We start from the raw sequence: 22,167 nt of genomic DNA on the forward strand, positions 1-22,167 counted from the left end.
TGCACCTCTTAAAGAACTTACCTGATTCAGGTAGTAGTACGTCTCAGCCTCCTGAAGATAGAATCTTTGCTTCTGTTGACTCGAGAGTCCAGCCAGCATCTCATAGAAAATATGGTAATTTCTTTCATTTTTGGCCTGGGTATTGAAAAATGTGAAAAAAGCTCATTTCCAGTCACCCTCGAAGTAGAACAGAAAGTACCTTTTATCTCCTAGTTCCAGGTAACGCATTTGGAACTGGGTAAAATATTTCAAGCTCCCCAAATTTTTGACTTAATCAGTGGATTCAATTTCCTTTGTGGGGGTCCTTGACGTATTGCATTAGTTAGTATGACCTTGCTGGGGAATAATTTAGGTCTGAAACTACTGTGCTACACTTGAATAATGGTAATTACAAAGGAATGAGGACAGAGTTGGCTGGAGTGGACTGGGAAAGAAGTTTAGCAGAAACGATGGTTGATCAGCAATGGCAGACATTTATGTAATTGGTTCATGACTCGTAAAGATATGCTCCAGCGAGGAAGAGGGATTCTAGGAAGGGGACAAATCAACCATGGTTAACCAAGGAAGTTAAGGATAGTATTAAACTGAAAGAAAAAACATATCATGTGGCAAAAATTAGTTACAAGACTGAGGATTAGGAAAGTTGTAAAAACCAACAAAAGGTGACCACAAAAAAAAGGGAGAAGATAAACTATGGGGATAAACAAACAAGTAATATAAAATGGACAGCAAAAGCTTCTTTAAATATATAAAAAGGAAGCGAGAGGCCAAAGTGAATATAGGCCCCTTCGAGAATGAGACTGGGGAAGTAATAATGGGGAATTAGAAAATGGCATAGGAGTTAAACAAATACTTTAGGTGGGATTTTACGACCTTGCTCAGGCAAGATCATCAAATCCTGCCCGAGGCCAATGGAGATTTCTGTTCTGCGAGCCTCGCCCACCCGAGAATCAGGATGGGCGAGGCGGTAGAATTCTGGCCTTTGTGTCAGTCTTCACAGCAGAAGACACTAATAACATTCCAAAAATACTAAATAATTAAGGGGGGAAGGGGAGAAAATAAGTATAATAACTATCACTCGAGAAAAAATACTAGGGAAAGTAATGGGGCTAAAGGCTGATAGATAAGTCCTCTTGACCTAATGGGTTGTATCCTAGGATATTAAAGGAAGTAACTACAGAGATAGTGGATGCACTGGTAGCAATCTTCCAAGAATCCTTCAATTCTAGAAAAATCCCAAAGGATAGGAAAACTGTCAATATAACACCCTTATTCAAAAAAGGAGAGACAAAAAAATAAGCAACTAAAGGCCAGTTAGCTTAACTTCTGTCATTGGGAAAATGCCAGAGTCCATTATAAAGGATGTAATAGCAGAGCATTTAGAAATACATAATATCATCATGCAGAGTCAGCATGGCTTCATGAAGGGGAAATCATGCCTGGAAAATTTATTAGAATTCATTAAGCTGATAAGGATAGATAAAGAGGAATCAGTAGATGTAATATACCTGGATTTCCAAAAAGTGTTTGATAAGGTACTGCACAAAAGACTCCTTAATAAGATAAGAGGCCATGGTTCTGGAGATAGTATATTAGCATGGATAGAGGACTAGTTAACTGATAGAAGACAGGGGGTTGGGATAAGAGAGCATTTTCAAGATGCCAACCTGTAACTAGTGGAATGCCACAAGGGTCAGTGCTGGGGCCACAATTATTTACAATATACATTAATGACTTGGATGAAGGAAGTGAATGTACTATTGCCAAGTTTGCAGATGATGCAAAAATAGGTGGGATGGCAAGTGGTGAGAATGACACAAAGAGTCGCCAGAGGGATATAGACAGGTTAAGTGAGTGGGCACAAACTTGGCAGATGAAATATAATGAGGAAAAATGTGAAGTTATGCATGTCGGTAGGAAGAATAAAGGAGCTGAATATTATTTAAATAGAGTAAGACTGCAGAAAGCTGCCGCTCAGAGGGATTTGGGGTCCACGTGCATAAATCAGAAAAAGCGAGCATGCAAGCTCAACAGGTAATCGGGAAGGCAAATGAAATGTTGGTCTTTATTTCAAAGAGAATGGAGTATAAAGTAGGGAAGTCTTGCTAAAACTATACAAGGCACTAATTAGACCACACCTGGAATACTGTGAAGAATTTAAGTTTTAATGTAACCCACCTGGAGGATAGCAGACAGGATTAGATCACCCACACAGTTTATATCCCACTCGTAATTACTGTCCATTGATTTCACACCGGACAGGTTACATTAAAATTGCTCCCACTGAGACAATTCGCCTCATATGCTAAGATATGGCCTGGAAACAATGGCTGCACATTTACACTTACTAGCAAAGGCCACTCGATCCTGATAGGGATTATGGTCAGAGGCCAATGCCCCAGGCCAGTGACAGCACCCCCAATGTAATAAATATAGCAGGCAGGTATTTCACTTTACTACATGTTGTGGTCATTTGAAACAGGTTCTGCTTTCAGTGACACATCACTGCTCTCATGAGGTTGGTGTACGCTTGTGATACATGTGGGGTCTGTACAAAGTATGGCGACTCTTTGGGTACATTTCACATGTAATGTGACCAGCGGTGTGCCTCAGGGATCAGTGCTGGGCCCACTGTTATTTGTCATTTATATTAATGATTTGGATGAGAATATAGGGGGCACTGTTAGTAAGTTTGCAGATGACACCAAGATTGGTGGCATAGTGGACAGTGAAGAAAGTTATCTCCAATTGAAACGGGATCTTGGTCAATTGGGCCAGTGGGCCGACGAATGGCAGATGGAGTTTAATTTAGACAAATGTAAGGTGATGCATTTTGGTAGATTGAACCAGGGCAGGACTTACTCAGTTAATGGTAGGGCGTTGGGGAGAGTTACAGAACAAAGAGATCTAGGGGTACATGTTCATAGCTCCTTGTAAGTGGAGTCACAGGTGAACAGAGTGGTGAAGAAGGCATTTGGCATGCTTGGTTTCATTGGTCAGAACATTGAATACAGGAGTTGGGACATCTTGTTGAAGTTGTACAAGACATTGGTAAGGCCAGACTTGGAATACTGTGTGCAATTCTGGTCACCCTATTATAGAAAGGATATTATTAAACTAGAAAGAGGGCAGAAAAGATTTACTAGGATGCTACCAGGACTTGATGGATTGAGTTATAAGGAGAGGCTGAATAGACTGGGACTTTTTTCTCTGGAGCATAGGAGGCTAAGGGGTGACCTTATAGAGGTCTATTAAATAATGAGGGGCATAGACAGGGTAGATAGTCAACATCTTTTCCCAAAGGTAGGGGAGTCTAAAACTAGAGGGCATAGGTTTAAGGTGAGAGGGGAGAGATACAAAAGTGTCCAGAGGGGCAATGTTTTCACACAGAGGGTGGTGAGTGTCTGGAACAAGCTTCCAGAGGCAGTAGTAGAGGCGGGTACAATTTTATCTTTTAAAAAGCATTTAGATAGTTACATGGGTACGATGGGTACAGAGGAATATGGGCCAAATGCGGGCAATTGGGATTAGCTTAGGGGTTTTTAAAAAAAAGGACGGCATGGACAAGTTGGGCCGAAGGGCCTGTCTCCATGCTGTAAACCTCTATGACTCTATGACTCATCAAACAGAAATGACAGCTTGACCAGATATATACAGAGAATGGCGGTATGATTTGAAACCAAAAAGTGGAACATAGCACACACCTGAAACACAATCCTCGATTTCTCAAGAAGATACTGCGAGGTTATGGCACCGCATATCACCCCACTATAAAAAAAGAATGTCATCAGTACAGAGACAATATCAACATTAGACCCCCTGGCACAGGGTCTTCGAGGACCTGATTAAGTGTCTCAGCAAATGGACTAGTGGGTACAATTTTGGATGGTGCAAGCTGACAAACGCTGATACTTACTCCTGCAAAAATATTTCCATGTATTTCCCAAACCTACTGGAGTTATCATTTCGAACAGTTTTGGCATTCCCGAAGGACTCCAGCAGGGGCGTGGCTTCAAGGATCTGTTCAGGAGAAGTTAAAAATAATCACCGACTCTTCACCCATCAACACAGAATAACAGCCAATCACTCAAAGAGACTCAATTAAATCGACCAATTTTGATATGTTGCATTCCCAAAGTGAAACACATCACTGTGAGCGGATTGGTGATCTGTCTCGCTAACCTTGTGATTCTGCTCCATGTATATTCAGGACCAACTTGTCACCTCGCGCGAGAGAGCTCCACACTCCGTTTAATAATACTCTACCTGCCTCCCAGGTGCCTTATACTCAGTCTAAAAATGTCCCACCTGTCACAAGAGTGCCTTATCTCTACCCAATAATGCTTCGCCTGTCTTGAGGTTGCTTTACTCTGTGTTATACCTGCCTGACAGGGCTTTCAATTGACACAGGATGCTTGCAACAATATTCCCAATGCTTGCAATTTTTGTAAGATATTTTTGAACTGTTTTGAACCAAGAAACGAAAAGCTAGCATGCAAGTTTTATATATTTACAGAAATGATGCATTTTCCAGTGCATAAAGACAGGAAAACACAGCGGGTGTATTTGCGTCTTAGAAGCGATAAGATACTCAGTCAATTCGACCATTGGCACCAGGTGGGAAGCCCATGGAAAGGAAGAGCAGACAAGTATCAACAGGCAGTCAACTCACTGCCCTGCATTTCCCGACCAGCATAACAATTAGAGTCAACCTTGAGTAAAGATCTGGTTAAAAATCCTTTGCTGGACTGAGTTTTGCCTTAAGACGTGAAGCACTTTCTTTGCAGATGCTGATGGGCCAGCTGTATTTCCAGAATTTTCTGCTTTAATTTCAGGTTTCCAAGGTTTGCCAAATACTTTTGGAGGGCACTGTTGCCTCTTCAATTGCATTTGAAACAAGTGCATAAAACTGGAAGTGCAGCTGGACATTCTGACCTTTTGTTGGAGACACTCGCAGCAACTGTTACCGTACCTCAATCTTCATCGGCATCAAGGAGCAAGAAAGAGAAAAAGGCAGAAGATGTAAATAACATCGAACACATGATACACACAACCAAAAACACCACAAACTCTCTCCAATTCAAACCAAAAACCTATTTTGTCCTTGTACAAGACCTTGATCAGGTCTCATTTGGAATAATGGGTGGAATTTTACCGGCATGTCGTCCGAGGTTCGTACGATCCCGACTGAGGCCAGCGGAGAATGTTGTTCTCCAAGCCTTGCCTGCCCCGGAATCTGGGCGGGCGTGCTGGTAAAATTCCAGCCACTGGGAGCTGTTTTGGTCTGCTCACGTGGTGGATGATGTTGAAGTTTTGGAAAGGGCCACTAAACTAGACCCCAAAATAACACATCTCAGTTATCAAGATAGGTTTAAAGAAGCTAGGACTTTATGCTTTAGAGAAGTGTTAAATTAGGATGATCTGAGGAACAGATTGTATTCCAGTTTGCAATCTGTTTCAATGAAATGTGTTCAGAATCACTAGGTATCAAAATCTTAAGCTGTAGGTCAGATCTAGGTTAGAAGTCAGGAGGTGGTCCATTACCCAGAGAATAATGGATCTCTGGAACAGGTTGCAGGTGCATGTAGTGGTCTCCTACTCACTGAGCAGCAAGAGTTTCAAGCAAAAGCTGGACCTGTTTCTGGTTTGGGTGGTCATCAGCTCTTATATCGGAGAGAATTCAGGGTCAGAATGATCCTGGGCTAGTTTCAATCACCTAGATAGGTTTGAAAAAAAATTTCCCAGATCTATCCCACAATTTGGGTTTTTCATCTGTTTTTCATCTCTCTCAGGAGATAACACAGTGTATATTATGATACATGAGGCACAGCAGCTGTGTAGGACAACAGGCTGCATGGGGTTCAAGGGGTGTCTTTATCTGCCTATCACTATTCATAGAACAGCAGTAGCTAACTGCTAGGTAATAACATTCCCATCCTAAATTGATTGGCTGAAGTTGCACAGGAACTAAAGAACCCCAAACTGATAATAGTAGAATTTGTACGTCTTTGCTGTTTCTTGGATGATGTCTGTTTGAATGGGTTTAACAATTCAGTCACATGTTTCTGCCCCAGATCCAATGACATTCTGGAGTCAGTAAACGCTGAGGGTCAATTGAAATTTTCAAGACTGACATGGATAGATTTTTGTTGGGAAGGTTTATAAAGGGATAAGACCAGAAGAAAAAGGAGCGGATATAGGCCATTCGGTCCATTGAGTCTGCTCTGCCATTCAGTGAGAGTGTGACTGATCATCCTCAACTCCACTTTCCCACCTTATTCCCATAACCCTCAATTCCCTTACTGATTAAAAATCAGACATAAAGAGCAAAGACAGAGTTGAGGTACAGATGATTCAATTCAGTGATGGATTGGGGTGGTGGTGCAAAATGATGGTCTCCCTCTGCTCCAGGTGGAAAGAGGTACTTATTAAACCTTGTAACCAATTGTGAACCCCAGCACCTCCACTTGTTGGAACAGCACTCACTCAAATGCAGAGCCAGATCTGCTGCTGAAATGTCTAATCTGCAAGGGGCCTAACCTGGTGACATAATTGGCTATAAATTAAAAGGTCAATGAAAGTTCATGCTAATGATTGCTGATCCACTACTGCTCCTGGACTGTATTGGATTAGACTGTGAGACAAGCCAACCCTGGACCAACACCCACTGATACTGTCTAGGCTGGTGTGTGAAAAGTGAACACATGAAGAGTCACTGTCTGTGGAACCCACAAAGAAGATTAGGCTCCTTTGTGACCCAAACTCTACCAGGATTACCTGCCCTGATATCTAGTGACCCTTGTGAGAAATGCATCTATAAACAAAGTCTTGAGTGTCGCAACTCCATAGCCACTAATCTAGGGCAGCATCTCCTGTGCAACTTTAAGATGCCTACCACTTCCCTTCTAGGGAAGGCGATGGCCTAGTGGTATTATAGCTTGACTATTAATCCAGAAACTCAGCTAATGTTCTGGGGACACGGGTTCGAATCCCACCATGGCAGATATTGGAATTTGAATTCAATAAAAAATATCTGGAATTAAGAATCTACTGATGATCATGAAACCATTATCAATTGTTGGAAAAACCCATCTGGTTCACTAATGTCCTTTAGGGAAGGAAATCTGCTGTCCTTACCTGGTCAGGCCTACATGTGACTCCAGACCCACAGCAATGTGGTTGACTCTCAACTGCCCTCCAAGGGCAACTAGGAAAGGGCAATAAATGCTGGCCAGCTAATGACGTCCATGTCCCAGAAATGAATTTTAAAAATGCATGAAAGCTAGGTTCACACATGAAGAATGGCTGCTTGGGAAGATAACTGATTACAAGGAAGTTTAGCCTGATATCTAATATTTAGAATTGGAATGATAACTGTCAACATATCTCATCAAATGTCACTGCAGGTTACCTGTTGCGTCACATTGTCTTTGCGTCTGTGGTGCACTGCAGCTAGATATCGGAGAACCAGTTTGGTGGCTTCAGTCTTGCCTGATCCGCTTTCACCACTTGATAAATAGAAAGAAGCACAATGAGTGTAGAATCCTTGCTGGGGATGGATATGGTGTTTGCAATAGCTGTTAAAATGTTAACCTGCACACACAGCGACAGGCTAAATCCAGGAAACCAACACACTCTGAGACTTGGGAGCAATGTTAATACAAGTTGTAAAGACCCTGGGGATGGGGTATTGGAAGATGCAGTTGTGGCTCCTTTGGTGTCTGGGGAAGTTGGAGAAGAGACAACACCAGATGCACTCAGAAGAGAGAGGAAAAGGAGCAAAGCACGGCTGTTCACTAACATGAAAAAGGGTTGGAGGTATTGCTGGAGAATTCATCACTGATTTTCTAAAACCTCCGCACACACAGTCTAAAAACCTTTCCTACCAACTGGAAGGCAAACAGACCGTTCCTTAACCAATTGGATGTTTCTTAGCTATTTGTCAAACTGTCTGTTTTGCTCATCTGCAATATTTTTTATGGCTAATAAATAATGGTGTTTGTGATGATTGTCCCTTTAAGGGCAACATGGCAGAGTAAGGGTCACCTGACCTGGGTGACCCTTACTCTGCTGTGCTGCTCTTAAAGGGACCCGAGTGTTCAAGGAAAATAAAGAACAATGTCAAATTACATGGAATATAAAGCACAGGAAGAGGCGAATGGACATAAACTCATATTTCTGGTCTCCAGTGCTCTGTATCCTTTTAATAATATGGCAACCAGAACTGTACGCAGTACTCCAAGAATGGTCGAACCAAAATTTGACATAGGTTTAGCAGAACTTCGATATTTTTCTTTCATACTCCAGAAACAAAAAGAAGTGATTTGTTTGCTTTTCCTGTGGCCTTATTAATCTATAACTCTACTTTAGTGATTTGTGTATCTGAACTCTGAGATCCCTTTGTTCCTCTACCCCATTCAGATTCTTATTTTCCAAGCAATATGTGATCTACTTACTTTCCTTAGCAAACTATAATATCTCAGACTCAACTGTGGTGAAATTCATTTGCCGATTATATGCTCATTGTAAAAGTTATTGTTTTATAATTTGTTGCAGCCCTCACTGTAATACACTTGTCTATTCTCTGCTACCTTTTCAAAGTATGTAATCAGTTTGGTCAAGCAAGAATTTCCTTTCTAAATTTCACACTGACGATTCATTATATATTTATTATTTTACGTTTTTGGATTCTAGATATTTTCCTATTTTCGCCTTTAGTAAGAGTTCCATCATCTTTCCTGAAACCCATGTTAAGCTGAGTAGTCTAAAGTCCCCCGGCATGTTATGTGTATTTTTAAAATGTTTATTTGTTCATGGGATTGCTGGCTGTGCCAGTATTTATTGCCCACCCCTAATTGCCCCTGAGAAGGTGGCATTGAGCTTCTTGAACCATTGCAGTCCATGTGATGTAGGTACACCCACAGTGCTGTTAGGGAGTTCCAGGATTTTCCCATAGTGACTGAAGGACTGGTGACATACTTCCTCATCAAGATGGTGAGTGCTTTGAAGATGAACTTGCAGGTGGCAATGTTCCCATATATCTGGTGCCATTGTCCTTCTAGCTGGTAAGGTTGCAGGTCAAGAAGCTCAACGCTATCCAGCACAATGCAGCCCGCTTGATTGGCACCTCATCCACCAGCTTAAACATTCACTCCCTCGACTATAACACACAGTGGCAGCAATGTGTGCCATCTACAAGGTGCACTTCAGAAACTCAGCAAAGCTCCTTCGACAGCACCCTCAGTGCTTTCTCCAAGTGGTGTTTAACGTGGAGGATTCATCAGTTGAGGGAGGATGGTAGGTGATAACCAGCAGGAGGTTTTCTTATCTACATTAGACCTGACACCATGAGACTTCATGGGGTCCAGAGTCGATGATGAGGTTTCCTAGTGCAACTCCCTCCCAACTATATATCATGTGAGCTGCCACTTCTGCTGGGTCTGTCCTGCTGGTGGGATAGGGCATATCTAGGGATGGCGATGGTGATGTCAGGGACATTGTCTGTAAGGTATGATTCCGTGAGTAAGATTGTATCAGGCTGTTGCTTGATTAACTCTCTCAATTTTGGCACTAGACCCAGGTGTTAGTAAGGAGGACTTGCAGGGTCAACAGGTCTGCCTGTGCTGTTGTCCTTTCTATCGTCTAGGTGGATGCTGGATGGCCTGTTGGGTTTCATTCTTTTTTACACTTAGTGATACTATTGAATGGTTTGCTAGGCCATTTCAGAGGACACTTGAGTCAATCACACTGATGTGGGTCTGGAGTCAGACTGGGTAAGGACTTCAGAATTCCTTCCTTGAAGTGATTATGACAATTGATAATTGTTTTGACCTGTTTTTAAACGCAGATTTATGAATTGACTTTAAATTCCCCCAGCTGCCACGGTGAGATTTGAACCCCTATCCCTACAGCATCAGCCTAGGCCTCTGGATTAATGGTCCAGTGACCAGTACGCCACCGCCATCTCCCACCTTAAATGAAGGTGCAATATTAGGTATCAGTCAGTCCTCTGGCACTGTATGTGTATTAGTACCTGTAGTACCTCTTCCCTCGATTATTTTAAAAAGTATGAATGCACTGGCCACTGCAGAGTCCTTGTAGAGACAAAGTCCCATCTTCACACTGAAGATACACTCCATCGTGTTGTGTGGCACGACCACCATGATAAGTGGGATAGATTTAGAACAGATCTGGCAGTTCAAAATTGGTACCCATGAGGTGATTTGCAGCGGCATAATTGTATTGAACCACAATCTGCAATAATTGTCCGGCACATCCCTCATTCTGGGTATGCCAGGAGCAGCAAAGAACATACATAAATTGAGGTGCCAACCCAGTGAAGCTACAACATAGGACCAAATGCATTTTAAGCAGTGGAAAGACCACATGATAGACAGAGCTAAGCATTCCCACATTAACAGATCAGACCCAAGCTTTGCAGTTCAGCTGCATCCAGTCACTTCACAGTTTAAAGTTTATTTATTAGTGTCACAAATAGGCTTACATTAACACTGCAATGAAGTTACTGTGAAAATCCCTTAGTCAACACACTGCGGCGCCTGTTCGGTTACATTGAGGGAGGATTTAACATGGCCAATGCACCCAACCAGCATGTCTTTTGGACTGTCGGAGGAAACCAGAGCACCCGGAGGAAACCCATGCGGACTCCACACAGACAATCACAGCCGGGAATCGAATCCAGGTCCCTGACTCTGTGAGGCAGCAATGCTAACCACTGTGCCACCATGCCGCCCGTTGTGGACAATTAAACAACTAACTGTAGAGACAAGTAGGGTAGAAATGTCTGCTACGAGAGGACACAGGTTTAAGGTGCTAGGGGGTAGGTACAGGGGAGATGTTAGGGGTAAGTTTTTCACACAGAGGGTGGTGGGCGAGTGGAATCGGCTGCCGTCAGGGGTGGTGGAGGCGAACTCAATAGGGTATTTTAAGAGACTCCTGGATGGGTACATGGAGCTTAATAGGATGGAGGGTTATATGTAGGTCTAGAAGGTAGGGATGTGTTCGGCACAACTTGTGGGCCGAAGGGCCTGTTTGTGTTGTAGTTTTTCTATGTTTCTATGTTTCTAACCAGAGGAGGACACTCCACAAATATCCCCATCCTCAATGATGGCAGGGCCCAGCATGTGATGGCAGAAGACAAGACTGAACGACTTGTAACCATCTACAGTCAGTAGTGGCGAGTAGATAATCCATCTCGGCCTCCTCTTCTCACCGTCACAAATGACAATCTTCAGATCAAGAAACGGCTGAAGGCATTGAATATAGTAAAGACTCTGGGACCTGACAACAACACGGAGTGTAGTATTGAAAACTTGTGCTCTAGAACTAGCTGTTCCATTAGCTAAGTTGTGCTAGTATAACTACAACACTGGCATCTACCCATCCAATGGAAGATTCCCCATTAACCTGTCCATAAAAAGCAGGACATATCCAACCAGAGCAATTATCACTCCATCAGTCTACTTTCAATCATCAGCAAAGTGATGAAAGTATCATTGACAGTGTTATGAAGTGACATTTACTCAGCAGTTACCTGTTGATTGAAGCTCAGTTTGGGTACTGTCAGTGCCACTCAGCTTCAGTTCATATTACAGCCTTGACCCAGACATGGTCAAAAGAGCTGAATTCCAGAGGTGAACTGTGACTGGCTGCTGTTGACATTAAGACAGCATTTGACCGAGTGTGGCTTCAAGGAACCGCAGCAAAACTGAAGTCAAGGGAAAAAATCTCCTTGGCTGGAGTCATACCTTGCACAAAGGAAGATAGTTGTGGTCATTGGAGGTCAATCATCTCAGCCCCAGGACATCACTGCAGGAGTTCCTCAGGGTAGTGTCTGAGAGCCAACCATCTTCAGCTGCTTCAACAATGAATGAAAACCGGAGGCCAGAAGTAGGATGTTTACTTGAAGAACATGGCTAGCTGATGCATGGAAACATCACCACTTGCAAGTTTCTGCCCAAGTCACACACGATCCAGACTCGGAACCATATTGTCATTCCTTCACTATCACTGTATCAAAATCATGGAACTCCCTTCCTGATACCGCTGGACATGTGCCTACACCAGATAAACTGTTTAGTTCAAAAAGGTGGCACGTAACCACCTGCAAATGGGCAAAAAATGCTGGTCTTGCCACATGCCAGAAATGAGTAAAATAAATAAATACATCAATAAATAAATTAGTGCTTCCTGACTCTTGAAAGTGTAAAATTACCAACACTGATATCTGAGTACAAACTAGATCAAAGATTTGCACCCAGGGCATCTGAGTGCCTCAAAATAAAACCAAGAACTGAACAGGAAAGAGACAATCCTGTACCTGATTATAATGCACTGATTGTGTTTGGCATCAACCATCTTTGAGTAGGCCACATTCGCAATAGCAAAGAGATGTCTGCAACAAAAGAAGCATGAAGATGGAAATTACAGAACTTTCTAATATTTCAACACAAGAACATTTATTTTGCCTTTTTCAATATTGCGCGCCACACCTTTTGATCAGGAGTCTTGACGTAATCTGAGCTACAGGATGTCAACTCCCAATACAGCTGGTTTGTTGCATTTTTAAACCTATTTCTCCCCCCTCCTTTTCTGGGCTTTGGGAGGTGCAGATTTTGGAAGTATCCCAGCAAACAGCCATTAGCAGACTAGTCATTAATGGAGGTTCAAGGCAGCCAAATTGGACTCTGTCCTCAATGTGCACACTTGCTCGCCTTGATCACAGGGTTGCAATCAGCAGTCAGCCTGACTTACTCCAACCCTACCTAGCCCAGTGGCACTAAACACCTGAACTGCTGCTCCCACTGTGACCATCTGCTGAAGACCCTGCCTCTGATAGTTCCCCATTCCCAATGAAGTTAAAGCTGGGCACTTACGGTGGATTTTCTGCAAATGATTTCCCTTTATATTTCAACACTGCATCAGTCCCGTAAATGTTGTACATTTTATATGGATTCACAGATAAGAGGATGCTGCCAATGTATGTCTGCAAGAAAGAAACACATTTGTTTATAAAGTGGTGATGAGAATCAATGTGGGCCATGGACTATAACCCTGAACAAAATGCTCACCAGAATCTTGCGAACCATTCATCCATTTCTGGTTACAGTGACTTAATTGTTGAAATCAGGAAGGTAACTTGTTATACTCCAGGTAGCCAGGCAGTGAAATCAATCTTTACACATTTTTATAAGCATTTATTTACAGACATATACATTACAAGCATATACTTTCTAACCCAATCACCTATTTATATGATTCCCAAGTGAATACCCATTTGCTTCTGCTCCTTGTAGCTACGATGTGGAGATACCAGCGTTAGACTGGGGTAAGCACAGTAAGAAGTCTCACAACACCAGGCTTCACGACACACGACAACGCAGAATCGCTGAGCAGAAACTGATAGCCAAGTTCCCCACACATGAGGACGGCCTCAACCGGGATCTTAGGTTCATGTCACACTATCTGTAACCCCCACAACTTGCCTGGGCTTGCAAAATCTCACTAACAAAATCACACACCTCTTTAACTTGTGCTTGGCCCTCTCTCCACTCACATTGTCTGTACCTTTAAGACTTGATTACCTGTAAAGACTCGCATTCCAACCATTATCTTGTAAATTGAGTTTGTGTCTGTATATGCCCTATTTGTGGACACAAGTCCTCACTCACCTGATGAAGGAGCAGCGCTCCGAAAGCTTGTGCTGCCAAATAGACCTGTTGGACTTTAATCTGGCGTTGTGAGACTGCTTACTGTCCTTGTAGCTACACCAGTGCGTGTCGGTGCTGGACCCCAGCCTGGATAAATAGGGAGGGTGAGGGGCAGGAGGGGGCATCTGACTGCAACCATCCACCAAATCCCAAAATATGATGGTTGATAGGTGGATGATGTGGTGACCCCGTGTCGCATGGGAAAAGCTGAAAGAAGAACTAATTTGTGTTTGGTTGCTATTTCCTCGATGCTTCTCCAACTCTTGCATTCCTAACCCATCCCCTAAACTAGATCCAGAATATTTTTCTTGTTGAATAAAAATAAACTGAAAGAGAGCACAGCTGAACAGCTGGGAACCCCTTCCTTCCTTGCCACTTAGATTTCTTTTGGGATCGCGATAATCGTCATTCTCTCCAGTCACTGAGAGTTTCCTGATCCATATTCACATTTTCATGGTAAGTTTTCTTCTCTTGCCCTGAACACACCTGGTGTTACAGTACTTACATATATAATATGCTGTTCAAACCTCTTCTTTAAATTGTACAACACTGAACCATCATGTAGGTCTCTGAAAACAAAAACAGAAATATTACAAAGGCTGCAATGTGAGAACCATTTTTCTTAAAGGCCCAGTAACAAATGTAACGTGTAAAAGCCCTGTAACACACTGTCCAATAACTTGTGTGTACTGTGTAAACACATGTACATGTAGGGGAAAAAAATCATTTGCATTGATTCCCTGAGGCAGGCAATGCCACTAACTGCCACTTGCATATAACCTGCAGCATTTCTTATTGATATCATTGAAGAACACAGCTCGGGTTCTGCAGATAGCAGCTCACAGCTCTGTCTGCCCCTAGGAAATCAAGTGTTGTGCATATAGTGCCACTTGCAACTGTGTTTTGTGAATGAACTGCCGCCACCATCCCCACCTCTCCTCCACCACCAGTACTAACGAACAGAAAACAAAGAGTGGGGATAAATGGGTGTTTTTCTGGTTGGCGATCAGTGATTAGTGGTGTGCCTCAGGAATCAGTGTTGGGACTGCAATTGTTTACAATTTACATAGATGATTTGGAGTTGGGGACCAAATGTAGTGTGTCAAAGTTCACAGATGACACTAAGATGAGTAGCAGAGCAAAGTGTGCAGAGGACACTGAACGTCTGCAAAGGGATACAGATAGTTCAAGGGAATGGGCAAGAGTCTGGCAGATTTTTGATTTGATTTATTATTGTCACATGTATTAACATACAGTGAAAAGTATTGTTTCTTGCACGCTATACAGACAAAACATACCATTCATAGAGAAGGAAACGAGAGAGTGCAAAATGTAGTGTTACAGTCATAGCTAGGGTGTAGAGAAAGATCAACTTAATGCAAGGTAAGTCCATTCAAAAGTCTGACAGCAGCAGGGAAGAAGCTGTTCTTGAGTCGTTTGGGGTATGTGAGCTCAGAGTTTTGCATCTTTTTCTCGAAGGAAGAAGGTGGAAGAGAGAATGTCTGGGGTACGTGGGGTCCTTAATTATGCTGGCTGCTTTGCCGAGGCAGTGGGAAGTTTAGACAGAGTCAATGGATGGGAGGCTGGTTTGCGTGATGGATTGGGCTACATTTACGACCTTTTGTAGTTCCTTGCGGTCTTGGGCAGCGCAGGAGCCATACCAAGCTGTGATACAACCAGAAAGAATGCTTTCTATGGTGCATCTGTAAACGTTTGTGAGAGTCATAGCTGACATGCCAAATTTCCTTAGTCTTCTGAGAAAGTAGAGGCGTTGGTGGGCTTTTTTAACTATAGCATGGGGGGACCAGGACAGGTTGTTGGTGATCTGGACACCTAAAAACTTGAAGCTCTCGACCCTTTCTACTTCGTCCCTGTCGATGTAGACAGGGGCATGTTCTCCTTTACGCTTCCTGATGTCGATGACAATCTCCTTCATTTAGTTGACATTGAGGGAGAAAGATGGAATACCATGTTGGTAAATGTGAGGTCATCCATTTTGGTAGGAATAACAGCAAAATGGACTATTATTTAAATGGTAAAAAATTGCAGCATGCTGCTGTGCAGAGGGACCTGGGTGTCCTTGTGCAAGAATCACAAGGAGTTGGTTTGCAGTTGCAGCAGGTAATTCAGAAGGCAGATGGAATTTTGTCCTTCATTGCTAGAGGGATGGAGTTTAAAAACAGGGAGGTTATGTTGCAGCTGTTTAAGGTGCTGATGAAGCCACACCTGGAGTACTGTGTACAGTTTTGGTCTCCTTACTTGAGAAAGGATATACTGGCACTGGAGGGGGTGCAGAGGAGATTCACGAAGTTGATTCTGGAGTTGAGAAGGTTGGTTCATGAGGAGAGACTGAGTAGACTGGGACTATACTCATCGGAATTCAGAGGGGGGATCTTATAGAAACATATAAAATTATGAAGGGAATAGAAGATAGAACCAGGGAGGTTGTTTCCACTGGCAGGTGAAACCAGAACTAGGGGGCATAGCCTCAAAATAAGGGGGAGCAGATTTAGGACTGAGTTGAGAAGGAACTTCTTCATACAAAGGGTTGTGAATCTGTGGAATTCCCTGCCCAGTGAAGCAGCTGAGGCTACCTCATTGAATGTTTTTAAGGCAAAGATTGATAGATCTTTGAACAGCAAAGGAATTAAGGATTATGGTGAGTGGGTGGATAAGTGGAGCTGAGTCCACGAAAAGATCAGCCAAGATCTTATTGAATGGTGGAGCAGGCTCGAGGGGCCAAATGGCCTACTGCTGCTCCTAGTTCTTGTGTACTGTCCAAAAGCTTGCATGTATGGCACAATACTTTTGCACATTCTACCCAACAGCTTGCTTATCACTCACATTATCACAGGGTTTGTATTGATGTACACTGCTGAACTTTGATTTCAGCTGAGACACTCTTTCCTTGTTGAAATGCCTCGATCTCATTCGTGAAATCCTTAATCAGGGTGTGCTAGGATCACATTTAAAAGACGTCAATAGAGTCAAAATTATTTGTTAGGTCAATAAGACGTGAAAAGAAATCCAAAACTATATATATTGAATATTTATTGCCTTTTGCTATTTTTAAAATGGACTTTCTGCTGAACCAAAAAGTTGGTTGCTACAAGTCACATGACCACAGGATTGGTCCTGTGTTCTGGAAGCTACCAACAGGAGTTACAGGAACAACAGAATCCTTCTCTTATTATTGTGGAATCTCACATCCAGTTGTAAGGACATTATAACAAAACGAGGGGACTCGCAGATCAAAACTTGTTATGCCTATAGAGTTGTTAACAGACCCATCTCACACCTGGGAAGGGCGTCATGGTGGCAGTGGTTAGCACTGCTGTCTTATAGCACCAGGGACCCAGGTTCAATTCCAGCCTTGGACTGTGTGGAATTTGCATGTTCTCTCCGTGTCTGTGTGGGTTTCCTCCGGGGGCTCCGGTTTCCTCCCACAGTCCAATGATGTACAGGCTAGGTGGATTGGCCGTGCTAAATTGCCCCTTAGTGTCCCATGATGTGTAGGTTAGGGGGATTAGCGGAATAAATACGTGGGATAATGGGAAATGGCCTAGTTGGGATTTTCTGTCGGTGAGTCGGTGCACTGCACTGTAGGATTCTTATGATTCTATGACTGTCCAGATGCATTTCAAAAGGTGATCATTGAGAGGACAATGGATATCATTTGCATCTTGATAAGCTTACCCCTCTAGCAGTGTCAGAGAATGTGCCTAGACAATGGCTTCCCAATACAAGAATATGGACAGAGGGTAAAAGCTAATGACTGGGACATTATCTGTAACCAAAGCCAGTCCCAGACAATAGATCCCTTTAACATCATTGTGGAGAAAGAAGGTCAGGTAACTTGAGTGGCCATTTTGAAACCTCAATATTCCTTTGAGAACCGAGAAACTCTCAGACGCCTGTTTTAAGAACTCCAGCAGACCAGTTGAGCAAACAGTCAGCCAGCATCTCTCAGCCTGTTTGATTTTAAAAGTCTGATCATTGCCTGCATGATCTAAGCACAGAAGCTCCATCATGCTGCATCGTCATTTGTTTCAAGGATTTTCGTGTTGCTGCCCCCAACCAGAAGCTCATCTGGACTGAATCGCACGACAAAGGAAACACCCTCTGGACTTTTGACTTCTCGGACTGTGGAAATCAGGTGAACTAATATTCATTTCGATGTTTTTTTCACTGTTGTTGCCCATAGTTGTAAATCTTCCTCTTTTCTATCCCTACCCCCCCCCCCCGTATAGGTGTGTGTGCGCATGCCCGTGTGTGTGTGTGTCCTCCCTGGATTTTAAATTGAATAAACTAACCTTCTGAGTAAATCATAACGTGAGCTTGCTGTGAGTTATTATTAAATTAGATCACACAAACTGAGACTGTGGGGAAACACACCACAACTCGTTTTAAAAGTAAGTCAGATAGGGAGAGGATAAAGACGTTCAGTTTCTCTCTGCTGTTCGTAGCAGTTTGATATTTATAGTTCCCTGAGACCACAAATCCTGATGTGGAGATGCCGGCGTTGGACTGGGGTAAACACAGTAAGAAGTTTAACAACACCAGGTTAAAATCCAACAGGTTTAAACCTGTTGGACTTTAACCTGGTGTTGTTAAACTTCTTACCACAAATCCTCCCAGACTATATGCAATTGTAAGTCAGTGCTCCTATTAATTTGGCGATATCTTAGGTTGCTGTCCTGATAAATTCACCAATAGCAGACTAGCACCAAGAAAAGTCTCACTCAAAATCCAGTACACAAAACTCCAACAGAACAACCCATTGAGTAGGCAAGTAGCCCCAAGATTCCTGGCCTCACTGGGTCAGATTATCCAAGGCTCAGAGAGAACAGACCACTCATTCACAGCCCCAGGCACCACTTCATGTGTCAGATATGACACATGGAATGGATAAAACACTCTGAATATGCAGGAAGGCCCTCACCGCAGCAGAGTCTCTGCACATCCATCTCTGCTACAGCTTTGAGATTATCATAGAATCATAGAAACCCTACAGTACAGAAAGAGGCCATTCGGCCCATCGAGTCTGCACCGACCACAATCCCACCCAGGCCCTACCCTCATATCCCTACATATTTTACCCGCTAATCCCTCTAATCTACGCATCCCAGGACACTAAGGGGTAATTTTAGAATGGCCAATCAACCTAACCCGCACATCTTTGGACTGTGGGAGGAAACCGGAGCACCCGGAGGAAACCCACGCAGACACGAGGAGAATGTGCAAACTCCACACATGTGATTCATTCGGCAAAATGCAGGTTTGACTGCAATATTCTCGATAAAAGCTCAAAAATAAACAATCACAAAAAAGGGATTGCATACAAAACCTTTACATATTTCACCTAACCCGAACACAAAATACCAACCCCACTGACTCCCCATTTTAGCACTCAGCTGATTAGCTCCAATCCACTTTGACTGTCCTTCCTGCGAATCTGATTCCATCCGTTGCCTCCCTATAACAATGACCAGTTCTGTTGTCAATCTAAATTCTCCCTTCACAATGGGATCTTGTGCCCTCTGTCCTGAAATTTTTGAACATATTGTGCCAGGTTTATTTCCTCTGTTCTGTTACACAGCTTGTATAAGTGTTTTAAGATTCTCTTCCAGTGAATCTGGCTAATCAAGTCACAGCTCCATAAGTTTCATAGCTCATCTCTACAATACTGAAGAGTGCCCTCGTTAATCCCAACAGGTGTCCTTGTTATCTAGGTGTTCCAGGGTTGCACTCTATTTATTGACTACAGCTCAGCCTTCAACACTATTATTCCCACGAAACTCATCTCCAAACTCCGTGGCCTGGGCCTCGGCACCTCCCTCTGTGACTGTATCCTGAACTTCCTAATTCACAGACCACGATCAGTAAGGATAGGCAACAATACCTCCTCCACGATCATCCTCAACACCGGTGCCCCACAAGGCTGTGTTCTCAGCCCCCTACTGTACTCCTTATACACCTATGACTGTGCGGCCAAATTCCCCTCCAATTCGATTTTCAAGTTTGCTGAAGACACCACCGTAGTGGGTCGGATCTCAAACAATGACGAGACACAGTACAGGAATGAGATAGAGAATCTGGTGAACTGGTGTGACAACAATAATCTCTCCTTCAATGTCAACAAAACGAAGGAGATTGTCATCGACTTCAGGAAACGTAAAGGAGAACATGCCCCTGTCTACATCGACAGGGACGAAGTAGAAAGGGTCGAGAGCTTCAAGTTTTTAGGTGTTCAGATCAACCTGTCCTGGTCCCTCCATGCTGACACTATAGTTAAGAAAGCCCACCAACACCTCTACTTTCTCAGACTAAGGAAATTTGGCATGTCAGCTACGACTCTCACCAACTTTTACAGATGCACCATAGAAAGCATTCTTTCTGGTTGTATCACAGCTTGGTATGGCTCCTGCTCTGCCCAAGACCACAGGAAACTACAAAAGGTCGTGAATGTAGCCCAATCCACCATGCAAACCAGGCTCCCATCCATTGACTCTGTCTACACTTCCCGCTGCCTCGGCAAAGCAGCCAGCATAATTAAGGACCCCATGCACCCCCTAGACATTCTCTCTTCCACCTTCTTCCTTCGGGAAAAAGATACAAAAGTCTGAAGTCACGTACCAATCGGCTCAAGAACAGCTTCTTCCCTGCTGCTGTCAGACTTTTGAATGGACCTACCTCGCATTAAGTTGATCTTTCTCTACACCCTAGCTATGACTGTAACAGTACATTCTGCACTCTCTCGTTTCCTTCTCTATGAACGGTATGTTTTGTCTGTATAGCACGCAAGAAACAATACTTTTCACTGTATGTTAATACATGTGACAATAATAAATCAAATCAAATCAACACCACCTCCAGGATCCTACAATTACCAGGGCTGTCAGCATTGTCTCAGTTTTGTTTTTTTTTAATTAAGAAGGCTAAGACCTTCCCAGTGAAGTTGAGGAAAGTAGGTAAGGTGACTAAATGAATTAGAAAGGTGTTAGATGCTACTTGCTGAGCTATGAAAAAGCTGCAGGTTGTATGATGGGAAGACTGATTAGCTCCACACTGGAGAAGTCCTGGGAAAGTATAAGTTACACTAGGAAATGCCCAACGCACCATAAACACATGCGTATAGTTCAGCTGAACTTACTCCAACTGGGTCATATCGGCCACTCCCTCTTCTTCCAGGTGTTTCCGATGGTGCACAAGAGGCTGATCACTGAGGGAGTACATCTGGAGCCAAGAACAAATCACAGAAACACAAGCAGTTAATCTTTCCTTCATTTTGAACTTGTGAATGAAACATCTGTTTCTTATTCAAACCAGATCTTTATCTCAAATAAAACCCCTCCACCTCCTGAACTCTGGGCATTTTCTTTCTAATTTCAGAATGTCCTCCAGAATATGTTCCTGATGATACAAAAAATTATGAGATCTCTTTATTGCCTCCTAACTTTATAACCATTTTTACGGAAATTGGTACACCTAAATGTGCAAAGGGAGCACATACTTTGATGTTGAGTATAGGCAACAGAGGTTAAATAGTTTCAGATAAAGGATAACACTATAAAGAATGGGATTGAGCCCCGAACGGTCTTTTCGCATGTTGAGACACATTTCCGGTTTGAGGTTTTTCTCGAAGTATACAGATCAATTTTTACAAAAAATATATTTACCATCCTGACAGGTACACATTGGCAGTGAAGTCAACTAAGCAACTAAGAATAATCCTGATCTGTAGTAAAAAAGTTAGACACTGGAAACTGAAGCACTGGAACTGGTCTCAGCCAGGGAGGAATCCTTTCCACTGGTAAAGATAGCTCAGTGCATCATTGGCTGTGCCAGGGTGTAAAATACGAGTACAGAGCTAGGAGCAGTAGGCCATTCAGCCCCTCAAGCCTGCTCCATCATGACTGATCTGATAGTAACCTCAAATCTGCCTAACCCTGATAATCTATCACCACCGTGCTTCCCTCGAATGTATCCGCCTCTGCCTAAAAAGTATTCAAAGACTCTGCTCCCACCACCGCGAGTTCCAAAGACTCCCGATCTTCTGAGTGAAAGATTTTCACTTCATCTCCGTTTTAAATGGGCGACTCCTCACTTTTAAACAGTGACCCCCTCATTCTAGATTCTCCCAAAGAGGAAATATCCTCTCCGCATCCACCCTGGCAATATCCCTCAGAATCTTGTGTTTCAATCAAAATAGGTGACAAATGAGAATCTGCTTTGTTCTCAAGTGGATCAGTGGGCTAAAAAGTGCCAACTTGGAGGAGGATACAGAAAAATAGGATAACAGCTGGAATGGGAGGGGGGCCAACTAAACAGAGTAAATAGCTTAAAGGAGAGGGAGGGGGAACAAGCACTGTGTCTTGTGAAAAGGTAGAGTGCTGGATGTAAGGTATAGGGAATGTGTGAAAAGATAGAGAGTTGA

General features: G+C 43.1%; 1 protein-coding gene across 1 annotated transcript in view; it reads right to left on the reverse strand.

Annotated features, from left to right (window-relative positions):
• myo15aa (myosin XVAa) overlaps positions 1-20,966 on the reverse strand; it is a 149,174-nt gene extending 128,208 nt beyond the window's left edge. Inside the window, 9 exon segments of the mRNA XM_078239875.1 lie at positions 22-135; positions 3,705-3,768; positions 3,917-4,020; positions 4,973-4,978; positions 7,412-7,508; positions 12,341-12,415; positions 12,897-13,006; positions 14,236-14,299; positions 20,884-20,966. Coding sequence (XP_078096001.1) covers positions 22-135; positions 3,705-3,768; positions 3,917-4,020; positions 4,973-4,978; positions 7,412-7,508; positions 12,341-12,415; positions 12,897-13,006; positions 14,236-14,299; positions 20,884-20,966 — 717 coding nt within the window.
• Between the last annotated feature and the right edge of the window lie 1,201 nt (positions 20,967-22,167).

The sequence above is a fragment of the Mustelus asterias genome, chromosome 23 (genome assembly GCF_964213995.1).
Source record: "Mustelus asterias chromosome 23, sMusAst1.hap1.1, whole genome shotgun sequence".
Taxonomy (NCBI): Eukaryota; Metazoa; Chordata; class Chondrichthyes; order Carcharhiniformes; family Triakidae; genus Mustelus; species Mustelus asterias.